Source organism: Hyperolius riggenbachi, chromosome 4 (genome assembly GCF_040937935.1).
Source record: "Hyperolius riggenbachi isolate aHypRig1 chromosome 4, aHypRig1.pri, whole genome shotgun sequence".
In the NCBI taxonomy this organism is placed as follows: Eukaryota; Metazoa; Chordata; class Amphibia; order Anura; family Hyperoliidae; genus Hyperolius; species Hyperolius riggenbachi.
The window spans coordinates 226363016-226376180 of record NC_090649.1 but is presented as its reverse complement, the minus strand read 5'-3'; the positions used below and the strand labels follow the sequence as shown (position 1 = coordinate 226376180).

The following is a 13165-nucleotide window of genomic DNA, read 5'->3' as shown; positions in this document are numbered from 1 at the left end:
ATTTCCTCTGTAACACAGTCCAGCCTCTAACCCTGTATTGATCTGAGACATATCTATGTGCTTTGAGTCCTATGGGAGAAAAGCACTTTACAAATGTTATTGTATTGTATCATATTGTAATATGATTCTGGAGCACTTTTAACCACTTGCCGATCGCCCACTGCACAGAGGCGGCCGGCAAGTGGATCCCGCAAGGACCGCCGCATGCACAGAGGCGGCGGTCCTTGTAAGGGCATGGGCGGAGCGATCGCGTCATCCGTGACGCGATCCTCCGCCGGGGATCGGTAGCCCGGCATTAAGCCTCCAGCTCGCCGGCCACTTAGTAGCGCAGGCGAGCGGAGGAATATAAAAATCCGACCAATCAATGCGTATAAGGCACTTTGTTAGGTAAACAAAGTGCCTTATACATGCTTCCTCCTCGCCTCGTGGTCTCATTGTTCCAGAGACCACCAGCGAGGAGGAAGCCATTGTAAGTTACACTGCACACTGCTTTTTTTTTGCCCACAGCCCCCCTGATCTCCCACCCCAGCCTTCAGACCCCCCCTGATCACCCCAGCAGACCCCTGCCCAGCACCCTTGCACCCCTCTAAAACCCCCACCCCCTCACCTGCCACTAACTATCGACGCTATCCCTTAGATTAGGTCCCTAACTGCCTCCTAATCACCCCTGATCCCCCCCCTACCTTTAGATCACCCCCAGACCCCATCCCAGACTACCCCCCTGTATACTGTATACATCTGTATACAGCTACCCTACCCCCTGATCCCCCTCTGATCACCTGTCTATCACCTGTCCATCACCCCTCAGCACCCCCACCCATCAGAGCAGACCCTAACTGCTCCACGGGGGCAACCGGTCACCTGCCCAGACCCTCGATTGCCCTCATACCCCCCTCCTGATTACATCCCCTGCGCATTGTTTACATCTGTCCTCCCCAGCAATCACTAACCCCGTGTCTGCCTCTCATCAGATCAGGACTCAGTCTGCCCCGTGCGGGCTCCTGATCAACCCCCCACCCCCTCAAATCGCCCTCAGACCCCCCCCCCCCAATCACCGTCTGAGTGTATTGTATTTGACTGTGCTGTGATTGTATTCAATTGTGCTGCGATTGTATTCGATTGTGCTGCGATTGTATTTGATTGTCCCGTGATCTGCTTCGATTGTCCCGTGATTGTTTGATTGCCTCTGAGACCCCACTTCCCACCACACCCAACCCCACCCTCCCCCCCACCACCTCCAACCACCACCTTCCGAGTGCTTCAGATTTGCTTGTGCTGTGATTGGATTCGATTGTGCTGTAATTGTATTTGATTGTCCCGTGATCGGCTTTGACTGTCCCGTGATTGTTTGATTGCCTCTGAGACCCCACTTCCCGCCACACCCAACCCCACCCTCCCCCCCATCACCTCCAACCACCACCTTCCGAGTGCATCAGATTTGCTTGTGCTGTGATTGGATTCGATTGTGCTGTAATTGTATTTGATTGTCCCGTGATCGGCTTCGATTGTCCCGTGATTGTTTGATTGCCTCTGAGACCCCACTTCCCGCCAACCCCCCATCACCTTCCGAGTGCATCAGATTTGATTGTGCTGTGATTGGATTCGATTGTGCTGTAATTGTGCTGTAATTGTATTTGATTGTCCCGTGATCGGCTTTGATTGTCCCGTGATTGTTTGATTGCCTCTGAGACCCCACTTCCCACCAACCCCCCATCACCTTCCGAGTGCATCAGATTTGATTGTGCTGTGATTGGATTCGATTGTGCTGTAATTGTATTTGATTGTCCCGTGATCGGCTTTGATTGTCCCGTGATTGTTTGATTGCCTCTGAGACCCCACTCGCCCCCACCCCCAATACCTCTCAAATACTCCCTTTTGCTAGGTAGGTGCTCTTTTTTTCTGGGTAGTCTCGGAGGAAAACCCCATAAATTTAGCAGTCCACAATGGCAAGAAGGGGGCTTTCCGATGAGGAGGTATACAGGTACATGGACCAGTCGGATGAGAGCTTTTGGGTAGACTCATCTGACGAATCATCCGGGTCCAAATTTGAACCTGTGGAAAGCAGTGGTTCTCTGACTGAAAGTGATGACGAGGTTTTGGTCCCGGCTAGAGCCAGGCGTACCAGACCCCATGTTGTTAGACCGCAGGTGGCGCAGGATCCGCCTCAAGGGCAGCAGGGTGGTGCTAGCGCTGATGAGAGTTTTCTTGGTGAGGCAGGCACCAGCAGCGCAGCATCTCCTGGACTTAGTACCAGTACTTCCGTAGACCCTGGTGAAGTGGTGAGCGCCAGCATGGAAGTTGAAACTGGTACGGTGGCACGTGCAGTAGTACCCCCGTCGCAGCCACCAAGAAGAAGACGGGCCCGTAGTACCCATAGACTCCCAGAGGTGCTGGCACATCCAGATTGGCAATCCCCGGATTCCGCCGCACCCATAGTGCCCCCTTTCACCGCCCAGTCTGGAGTCCAGGTGGCGACAGCTCATCTAGGAACGGCCCTAGACTTTTTGCAGCTGTTCATCACCCAGGTTCTCTTGGACTTAATTGTGGTTGAGACCAACCGTAAAGCCACACAATTCATCACCGAGCACCCGGAGAGCAGCTATGCCCAGCCTTTCCGGTGGAAACCAGTCCAAGTTTCCGACATTAAAATCTTTTTGGCCCTTATCCTTCACTTGGGACTAATGAAACAGAATGTATTGTGGTCATATTGGTCTACGAACCCAGTACATCATGTTCCCTTGTACCCTGCTGCCATGTCCAGGACACGATTTAAGTCCATCCTGCGCTTCCTGCACTTCAACGACGACAAAACCTGTCATGAAAAGGGCCACCCTGCTTATGACCGGCTCCACAAAATTCAGCCCCTCATAGACCACCTGTCATCAACATTTGCAGATGCTTATACCCCTGAACAGAACATCTGCGTAGACGAGTCCCTCTTACGCTTTACCGGGCACCTTGGCATCAAACAGTACATCCCAAGCAAGTGCGCCCGGTATGGGGTGAAACTGTATAAGCTCTGTGAAAGGGCCACAGGCTATACTTGTCGTTTTAGGGTCTATGAGGGAAAAGACTCAAAATTGGAGCTGGTCGGATGCCCTGACTACCTGGGGAGCAGTGGAAAGGTTGTGTGGGACTTGGTGTCACCCTTGTTCCAGAAGGGGTACCATCTTTATGAGGACAACTATTACACAAGTGTGGCCCTCTATCAGCACTTAAAGTTAGAAGGAATCTGATGCTGTGGCACTGCGCGGCCTAGTCGCCAGGGCTTCCCCCAATGGCTCGTTACCACCAGACTTGAACGGGGGCAGAGGGCCGCCTTGCGTACTGACGACCTGCTCACGGTGAAATGGAGGGACAAGAGGGACGTTTATTTTCTGTCCACCATTCACATAGACACGACAGTCCAAATTCAACAGGCAACTGAGGTCATTGAAAAGCCCCTTGTCGTCCACGAATATAATGTCAACATGGGAGGGGTGGACTTCAATGACCAGAGGTTAGCGCCCTATTTAGTTTCCCGGAAAACAAGACGCTGGTATAAGAAAGTGTCTTTTTATCTGATTCAATTGGCAGTTTACAACAGCATTGTTCTCTACAGTAAGGCTGGGAGAACTAGATCTTTCCTTCAATTTCAGGAACAGATCATTCTGGACCTCCTGTATCCAGTTAGCGGAAGTTAGCGGAAAGTGACACTTTGTGGAAAAAAAAAAATACAAATCAATTTCCGCTAACTTGTGACAAAAAAAAAAAATCTTCTATGAACTCACCATACTCCTAACAGAATACCTTGGGGTGTCTTCTTTCTAAAATGGGGTCATTTGTGGGGTTCCTATACTGCCCTGGCATTTTAGGGGCCCTAAACCGTGAGGAGTAGTCTTGAAACCAAATGTCGCAAAATGACCTGTGAAATCCTAAAGGTACTCATTGGACTTTGGGCCCCCTAGCGCAGTTAGGGTGCAAAAAAGTGCCACACATGTGGTATCGCCGTACTCAGGAGAAGTAGTATAATGTGTTTTGGGGTGTATTTTTACACATATCCATGCTGAGTGGGAGAAAGATCTCTGTAAATGGACAATTGTGTGTAAACAAAATAAAAAAATTGTCATTTACAGAGATATTTCTCCCACCCAGCATCGGTATGTGTAAAAATACACCCCAAAACACATTATACTACTTCTACTGAGTACGGCAATACCACATGTGTGGCACTTTTTTGCAGCCTAACTGCGCTAAGGGGTCCAAAGTCCAATGAGCACCTTTAGGCTTTACAGGGGTGCTTACAATTTAGTACCCCCCAAAATGTCAGGACAGTAAACACACCCCACAAATGACCCCATTTTGGAAAGTAGACCCTTCAAGGTATTCAGAGAGGGGCATGGTGAGTCCGTGGCAGATTTCATTTTTTTTTGTCGCAAGTTAGAAGAAATGGAAACTTTTTTTTTTTGTCACAAAGTGTCATTTTTCGCTAACTTGTGACAAAAAAATAATATCTTCTATGAATTCACTATGCCTCTCAGTGAATACTTTGGGATGTCTTCTTTCCAAAATGGGGCCATTTGGGGGGTATTTATACTATCCTGGAATTCTAGCCCCTCATGAAACATGACAGGTGGTCAGAATAGTCAGAGATGCTTGAAAATGGGAAAATTCACTTTTTGCACCATAGTTTGTAAATGCTATAACTTTTACCCAAACCAATAAATATAGGCTGAATGGGTTTTTTTTAATCAAAAACATGTTTGTCCACATTTTTCGTGCTGCATGTGTACAGAAATTTTACTTTATTTGAAAAATGTCAGCACAGAAAGTTAAAAAAAACATTTTTTTGCCAAAATTCATGTCTTTTAAATCGCAGCACCAATCAAATAGCACCAAAAGAAAGCTGTATTAGTGACAAGAAAAGGAGCCAAAATTCATTTAGGTGGTAGGTTGTATGAGCGAGCAATAAACCGTGAAAGCTGCAGTGGTCTGAATGGAAAAAAAGTGCCTGGTCCTTAAGGGGGGTAAAGCCCACGGTCCTCAAGTGGTTAGTTTGACTGCTCTACTAGCTATGCGCAGCCCCACTTCTGACTCCTGATCACAAATCCAGGAAAAGTGAAAAGTTAATACTATCCAAAGAGCCGAAGCATTCTTCTGCTTATTCTAGTACAACCTACCATTTTTTTTACACAATAACTACTTACTTTTACATTTAATTCCTGGCTTAAAAGATATATCAAAGGTGAAATGACAGGCTATTTTAGAAGAGCAGTGACCAAATGGATGCCTTGTTATTTGGAGCAGTGAGTACGCATGTCAATTTGTGAAGATTTCAGTAGGAGTATGGCATGTACATTACTAAAAGTGCTGCAGTATCTTGACTGATTTCACATGTTAATAAATATTGATATTAACATAATGAATATGCAAGTAAACTTGGAATTTTTTGACAACAGGGACCAACATTTCCTGCATCCCGTGTAATTGAGGTTTGTCAAAAAATAGTTCTCGAGCAAATGTCTTCATATGCGCAGTCTGTACGGCGACAGTGTGCAAGTCTTTGTCCCTTGTATGGTGAGGTACCCATGGGGGCCCCAGGACCTGTGGGGCTGCCAGGACCACCAGGACCACCAGTAAGTATGGCCTAAAGGATAATCTGTTATTTTCTGAAATGGTACTCTAACTACAACATGCAAATCTATTGGTGAAGATTGCTTATTAAAGTTCCAAATCTGTTTCCCAATAAACAATGTAGGGTAAAACCGGAATTAAAGGTCTAGATGGAGAAGATGGCCCAGAAGGATTTTATGGTGAACCTGGAGATCCAGGAGCACAAGGGCAAACAGGTATTTTTCAAATTAAAGTAAAACGCACCTGTAGCAAGATATATAAAAAAAACTATTAGGTAGACTAATTAAAGCGTATCCCATGCGACATGTGATAAACATGTGTATGTACAGTGCAAAACATATACATAACCAGGCTATTTTAAATTTTTTTATTTTTCTGTCTGAAAGAGTTAATTTCCCAATTTGCAAGGAACAGCTTCTGTCTTGTCAGTACCTTGTGGGGAATATAGTAAACATCACTAATAAGCAAATTACAGCAATACATTTTGTCTGGCAGAACACAACTTCTGAGGGCAGTGGAGAAATAGAAAAGAATCAATAGTTCATGTATTTTAACATTTAGAAGACTGCCATTGAGCCAAGACAATAAAATATCCCATATACCTTGTAAATGCTTAAATGAATACTATCAATACCCAAGTGTTCTAAAATGACAATGTACAAATAATGTCTAAGTAGCTGTGTAAACATTTTCCTACTTTTCATGTTAAAAATCAAAGGCAAAAGCTGTAATTTATTGATGGTAGGATTTAGCTATATTGGGACAAATCAATTGCAGAAGGGGTGTCTGCTTCAATGCACAGCCAGAGTTGCGTATCAGACTACATAAAGCAAATATCAAACATATCAAACTCTGAAAGCAAAAACAGTATGAAAAGCTGTGACAATTAGTTAAATTTCCTCTGCTCTATTCAGACACTTCAGTCGGAAACACAGGACACAGAAGCTGCTGCTGTTGGGAGCTTTCTCTCTGTCACACACATAGTTACACATAGAGTTAACTGATCAAGTGTGAGGGGAATTTCCCCTCTCCTCATGGCTCAGTCTGCAGTCAGTTTTGGCGTCAGTAAAGTTTGAAAGTATTTTGATAACAGTAAACAAAGAGGTTGCTACTAAAATGTATACACCAGTACTTAGCAGCATTTCCCAAACAATTCCTGTGTCAATTGAAAAAAATATGTGAATCGATAGTATTCCTTTAAGTATAAAACAAAACCATAGGATATTAAAAAAAAAGTGCATTTTTAGGAGTACGAGGATAAATACAATTGTTTATCTCATCAATTTATTTTTACCTCAGGTTCACTTTAAGAGATATTATAATGCCCTGGTTTCATTTGTAACTAATAAGACTTCCCACAGTCCTATTGTTTGAGCTAGGTTCTGGCATGTAGCTCCACCTTCTCACAGAAAATGGCCTGAGCCTTTTCTATATCTGACAAAGAAAAGGCAGAGGCCTGTTTTTGAAAGGGGGCAGAGTTATGCAATGGAATCCAGCTCAAACAGGACTGTGGTAAGTCTTAAGAATAAGCGACACCCATGCTAACCTAGAAATAAAAAACACATATATAAGTAGATAAATACTACTTCTACTTACATAATAGATGTATTGTGCTACCCACATAATGATTCCTGTGAATTTTATAAAGGAAAAGCAGACAATCCTATTCTAGGCAGTGGCCATCTTGCAAAGCTAATGATAACATCATATCCTCCCTGACTCTTGTTTCCCCCCCTCCTACTCCTGCTCATTGTGTATTCATTAGCTGTCCTCCTCTCATGCTGGATACACACCATGAGTTTCCGCGTCGAATGCGTCCGTCGATACGCGTCGATTCGATTATTTCCGAGCATTTCCGAATGAATTTCGATGATTTTTAGGTAGATTGCCATGTAAAGTATGGCAAATCGACCTAACGATCCATCAAAGCTTGAATCGGACATGTCGGAAATAATCGAATCGACGCGTATCGACGGCCGCATCGAACGCGGAAACGCATGGTGTGTATCCAGCATCAGAGTCTTCAGACACTCCCACTTAGGTGTATACTAACAACTGCACTGTCTTTTTTTTATTTACACATCCAATCACTGAGTCACCTAAGTCTTGCTTGTAAACACAAGTAATCAGAAGGTGTTTCTGATAAGCAGCTAGGCAGGGAAATAAATGGAAGAGGAGGAATATATTATAGATAAAAAGAACTCCCAGCATTCAACTCTTTGGCACTGTTTGGCACTAGGGCCAGTGCTCCTAAAGTATGTGATAACTACAAACCATAACAGCAGAAGAAGTTTTGCAAGTTTTGAATGCAGGATTAGCATCTTTATCACTTAATACACTCAGACCAGTTGCTGTTGAAATTTGATTTGTATGGTGACAATACCGCTTTAAAGGGAATCTTAACTGAGAGGCATATGGATGTTTCCTTTTAAACAATACCAGTTGCTTGGTAGTCCTGTTGATCTCTTTGGCTTTAGTAGTGGCTGAATCACTCACCTGAAACAAGCATGTAGCTAATCCAGTCTGACTTCAGTCAGAGCACCTGATCTGCATGCTTGTTCAGGGGCTTTGGTTAAAAGTATTAGAAACACAGGATCAGCAGGAGAGTCAGGCAACTGGTATTATTTTAGAAGGAATAATCCATATCCTTCTCAGTTTAGGTTCCCTTTAATAATTACACAATGTGGCAGGGCATTATAATATTTCTCCATAAGCGTACTTGGTTTCTTACAAAAATGTACTTTAAATCAGATCAATACTTACAGATATATTCATGCATGTTTACTGTAGCACACATTTCTGAAAAACCTAAAGGTGCTACAGCACAAAGTGCATTACAGCTTGCTGTGCATAGGGCTGCATAGCCACATATCAATTATAGCGCCAATGCTGACATCTATTTAGTGCCATAGTTGCATCAAATTGGCCTATAAGCTTTAAAAATAGACCTAAGTTGGAGAAATAGAAGTAGGTGGTCTGGTCTGATAAATGACATTTTCTTTGGTATCAGTTCCTGAGATCTCAGTTTAAGCATTTCTGGGATAATTTAGAAAAACAAGACAATGCAGGTTCTACCTGTAATCTTACAATCTGCTGCTGCACAAGCAGGACCTACACAATAGGAAGCAAGCATTTTTAATGTTTTGATTAATCCACATTTTCTGAAGTGCTTTATAGAATAGATTGGGCTTGCGTCACAAAAGAGTGCTAACTGATAGCACGGGCGTTTTTGCACAAATTTTCATGTTTCGCGCGATAGAGAATTTCCGTGCGCAATTATAACGTTTTCTTTTTTTTGCGCGCGGAACCGATATCGTTGCGCGTCAAAATTCGCGATCACACGAAACACGAAAATTGACGCGAAAATGACCGTGCTATCAGTTAGCACTCTTTTGTGAATCAAGCCCATTGAATCTAAATAAATCCAGTCCATCAGAGATATCTAATCTTTACCATAGCTATAGTCCGTTATCCCTACATAGTCTAATATCATTTTTTGAGGGCCCCTGATTAAGTTTTCAGGTTGTGAGATTAAACTGGAGAGCTTTGGGGAAACCCAAGCAAATATAAGGAGATAATAACAACACACAGGTAGATAAAGTTTACGCGCACTACTTTACGTGCAAAATAAACCGCTTCGCGTGCTAAGTAGTGTGAAAAGCATACTTTGCATGCGAAGCAGCTGATTTTGCACACGAAGTAGTGCACGTAAACTTTTACGCGCGCTAAAATACACTCGAACAGTAACAGCTTTGCCGTGCAAACTACTTAGCACCCTAGTTTGCACGTGCAAAGCTTTTAGGCGTGCTAACTGTGTTAGCACCCTTTAGTGAATGAAGCCCATAGTGTATTGGCTGATATTTGAATTGGAAACCTCATACTGCAAAGCAAGGGTGCTAACTTCTTATGCATGTTATGTCTTTTTTTTTATGTATAACGTGAAGGATGTCTGTATTGCTATCCCTCAATATTAAACTTTTTCTTAAGCTAGGAGTGAATTTGATGAGACCGGCAGTTTTGGAAATAGAAAAAGTTAATGTATTTAGCTAACAAAGATCAGGAACAAAATATTTTTACAAGGATAAAGCACACAACTACCAATACATACATACAGGAAAATGCAGTAAATTAAACTACAGAAATATATAGTTAAGTTCTATCATATGCACTATGCTATGTATATAACTTTAAAGTACACTTGTTTTGATTCAGATTAGCTCAGTTTCTATCTTCTATTGTCCTCTGTATTCAGCATTGTTTGGTTGAACAGTGGGTCTCCATGTCTCCCACAGCACAGGCCTTTCTTGATGCGTTCACAACATGGCAATCAGCAGAAGATAGGGAAAGAGAACATTGGCTTGGAACATTATAAATATTCTAAAGTCCCACCCCTTCCCTGTTTTATGATTGGCTAGAGGGAGGTATGAGCTGTACTTCCTGTGTAGACTGGTCACATGGAAACTCCACTATGATGAGCTGTCCCTAGACAAGTTTAAACTGGTTTTCAAACAAAGAGCTGCCATGTGCTAGTAGTAGCTATCTTGAAACTGGTTAATGTTTCAGATTTAAATCGGAACTTGAACTCACAATGTCCTCTCTGCTCTAAAAGATACGCAACAGCATAATAACCTTTAAACAAAAAACATCTCTTTGTAACACCTGATACAAATCCTAAAATAAATCTACATTGTTTCTACTTTCTGATTCATGGAAGCAGACATATTGTTAACCTCCTGTGCATTCAAATGGCTTATCTGCCATCTCAGCCATAGGCAGTCATATGACACAGGGAGAGATCAGATTACAACTTGTGATTAGACACAAATGAGGGGAAGTTAACTAGGCTAAACTCTCTAAATACATACAGGGTGCAAGAGTTCGGGTCCACTTGGTAGAAATATAGTAAACAATCTTTGCATCACAATGTCCAATACTTTTTTCTGTTCTCTATTGTGTAGGTCAGCTTGGTGAGAAAGGAGACAAAGGTCCAAAGGGATATGGACTTGTTGGATTTGAAGGTGACCCAGGGCCAAGAGGTAAATGCTAAAATGCTTAACACTCTCTGATTATGTGAATTTAGTTGAGTCATGCAGTAGTAAAATGTGAAGATCAGGCGAGATTTTGATTTACTTGCCACATTTTTCATTCAAATGAAGGAGCTCCTCTGTGATCGACTTCACTTATGTTGTTTCTGTGGTAAACATTAATAAAAGATGCCCAAGCCACTTCAGTTAGCATCCGTAAATGTATTTTTCGATAAATCATGCAAAATGTGTATAATAGTATACTAGCATAATAGTATACAGATATTGAGCAGCAAAGTGGGCCAAAGTTGAGGTTCACCTAGAATTGGGCTGATATTCAACACTCATATATAAGAATACTAGATAAATAGTCTTCAAGGCATGATAGGCAATCTGCTCAGTGTGCAGGATTACCCTTTATGCTTGATTTTCTCTCCACTGCTAAGTACAGAAGCTCGAGATCCTGAGGAGCTGGGTACCCCTTACATTGCTTTTCTTGTAATAAGAGCCTGAGGATTTCCTATATGACAAGCCCCATTATTACTCATGAAAAGGGATGGTCATGTAAATTCCAGGCTTCAAGCATTCATTACATGAGTTTACTACTTCAGCAATGACAAGGTGAAAATTCTTTCACCTGATACTTTAAATGGCTAATTTGACTTGTAGTTAGTTGCCTGGGTGCTTTGAAGGTTACTCTAAAGTTAGGCTATTGGGGTATGTCTTACTCTCCTGAGCAGATAAGATTGTGTAGTTGTGTACTTCTAAGGCATCTAGCACAGTACTTTACCAGTTCATATTTTTAAAGGGAGAAAATTCACTCTGCTGATTATGTTCCTGCTTATTGAAATACATGTCTGCTTCAATATCCATCTGAAGTCTGGTGTGCTTTAAAGTAAACCTTAAGTAAGGAAGCTCACTTCAGGTTTGATACTTCAGGTGAGATACTTACCTAAGTAGAGGGAAGGCGCTAGATAGTGCAGAGCCTTCCCGTTCCTCCATCCAGTTTGTCGTTGCAGCAGTTCCTGGTTGTAGCTATTTGATATATTTAGCTGAATAGCTGTTTGGAACTTCTCTGGCAACCTCCAGAACTACTTGCATTCCCAAGTAGTTCCTAGGAAAAGCACAGTCTGAACTCATGCATGTGCAGCACAAATGTGCTTGTTTTCAGAACTACCTGGGGATGCATGTAGTTACAAAGATTGCCCAAGGAGTTCCAAACATCTTTTCAGTAGAATTGCTACAACTGGCGAGGGCACTTCAATGGTGATCCAGACGGAGGAATGGGGTGGCTCTATACTATCCAGAGCCTTCCCTCTTCTAGGAAAGTATCAAACCTGAAATAGGTTTCCCAACATGCCTTCTTCAGAATCTATTCCTGTAGACCGACTAAATGTTAAAACACACAGCTTACTGTATAGACACTTGGACATTATCAGAAGAAGGGACACAGATTTTATTTTGCAAATATAAATAAATGTCATTAAGATGCATTAAATAGAACAGGACATCAAAAGAGTTCTTGCATGGATGTTTACTAACCCCAAAGTGTTGTGTGGTATTTGAAACAAATAGATAAAACCCCTGTAAAATACTCTCCTGCTAATACTTATATATAAAATATATTTTAGGTGAAAGAGGAAAACAAGGACTTGGATTTGACGGAGATCCTGGTCTAATGGGTCCTCGTGGGCACAGAGGACAACTTGGGCTCAGAGGTTATACAGGAGTAAGAGGACCACCAGGGCCATGTATAACAGCTGGTTGTGGAGCTAATGAGTCTACAAGGGAGTCCACAGAAGACACAGATTCATAGAGTGCAGTAATCATAGGATGGACTTTTACTGACTCACACAACAGGGCTACATACATAAAAGGCCGTTTTTGACAACATAAAAAAGGCAACATCATGTGTGAAAATAAACGTTGTAAATAAAGTGTTCTTACTTGTTTTAAAAGGATGCATAGTTGTAATGCAATGCCAGGTTGTCATCTGTTGTGCCTAGAACATCTCCTGTGATTTATCACTTGAAGTAATTTATTAAAGAATAATGTAGTCTATTTTCCATTACAAAAGCGTATGAGCTTATAGAGACCAAATACAGTCAAATTACAACAAAAGAACCATTAGAAGAAATCCTAAATCTATTTTTTGTTTCCAATGATCAGTATTTTAAATTGAAGATGGAGTTTGTGTTGGAGAACTTTAATAAAATACAACAGTTTAACATAGTTGAAGGCACTTTCTTCTTATTTTGTTAGTGTTGTGGCCCTTTGAAGCAAAATCAAGTTTAAAGAATCAATGTGCTTTCAAATAATAAACAAAGTGGGATACAGTTAAGAACACTGGACTCAGAAAAGGATTTGAGAGTACTGGTTAATAATAAATTAAAGAGGAACTGCCACAAAATCCTAAAATTTAAAACACATACAAATAAGTACATTTCTCCCAGAGTAAAATAAGCCATAAATTACTTTTCTCCTATGTTGCTGTCACTTACAGTAGGTAGTAGAAATCTGACATTACA

The 13165-nt window shown here is 42.0% G+C and overlaps 2 protein-coding genes across 2 annotated transcripts in view; both read left to right on the top strand.

Annotated features, from left to right (window-relative positions):
- The window catches only part of LOC137504762 (collagen alpha-2(I) chain-like), a 43014-nt gene extending 37454 nt beyond the window's left edge, over nt 1-5560 (top strand). Inside the window, exons 10-11 of the mRNA XM_068233347.1 lie at nt 5439-5475; nt 5517-5560. Coding sequence (XP_068089448.1) covers nt 5439-5475; nt 5517-5560 — 81 coding nt within the window. The remainder of the gene's footprint in view (nt 1-5438; nt 5476-5516) is intronic.
- LOC137570664 (collagen alpha-1(IX) chain-like) lies at nt 5557-12625 on the top strand. The gene is made up of 4 exons (XM_068279367.1): nt 5557-5615; nt 5738-5828; nt 10572-10649; nt 12269-12625. Exons 1-4 carry the CDS (start codon nt 5568-5570, stop codon nt 12451-12453), a joined length of 402 nt encoding a protein of 133 aa, XP_068135468.1. The 5' UTR covers nt 5557-5567; the 3' UTR covers nt 12454-12625.
- The last annotated feature ends 540 nt before the right edge of the window (nt 12626-13165 follow it).

Excerpts from the sequence above, each read along its gene's own strand:
- LOC137570664 (XM_068279367.1), top strand. The coding sequence starts at position 5,568 with ATGGGGGCCCCAGGACCTGTGGGGCTGCCAGGACCACCAGGACCACCA. Across the intron at positions 5,616-5,737 it reads CAGGACCACCAGGACCACCA|GGTAAAACCGGAATTAAAGG; the intron begins GTAAGTATGGCC and ends TAAACAATGTAG. Across the intron at positions 10,650-12,268 it reads AGGTGACCCAGGGCCAAGAG|GTGAAAGAGGAAAACAAGGA; the intron begins GTAAATGCTAAA and ends AATATATTTTAG.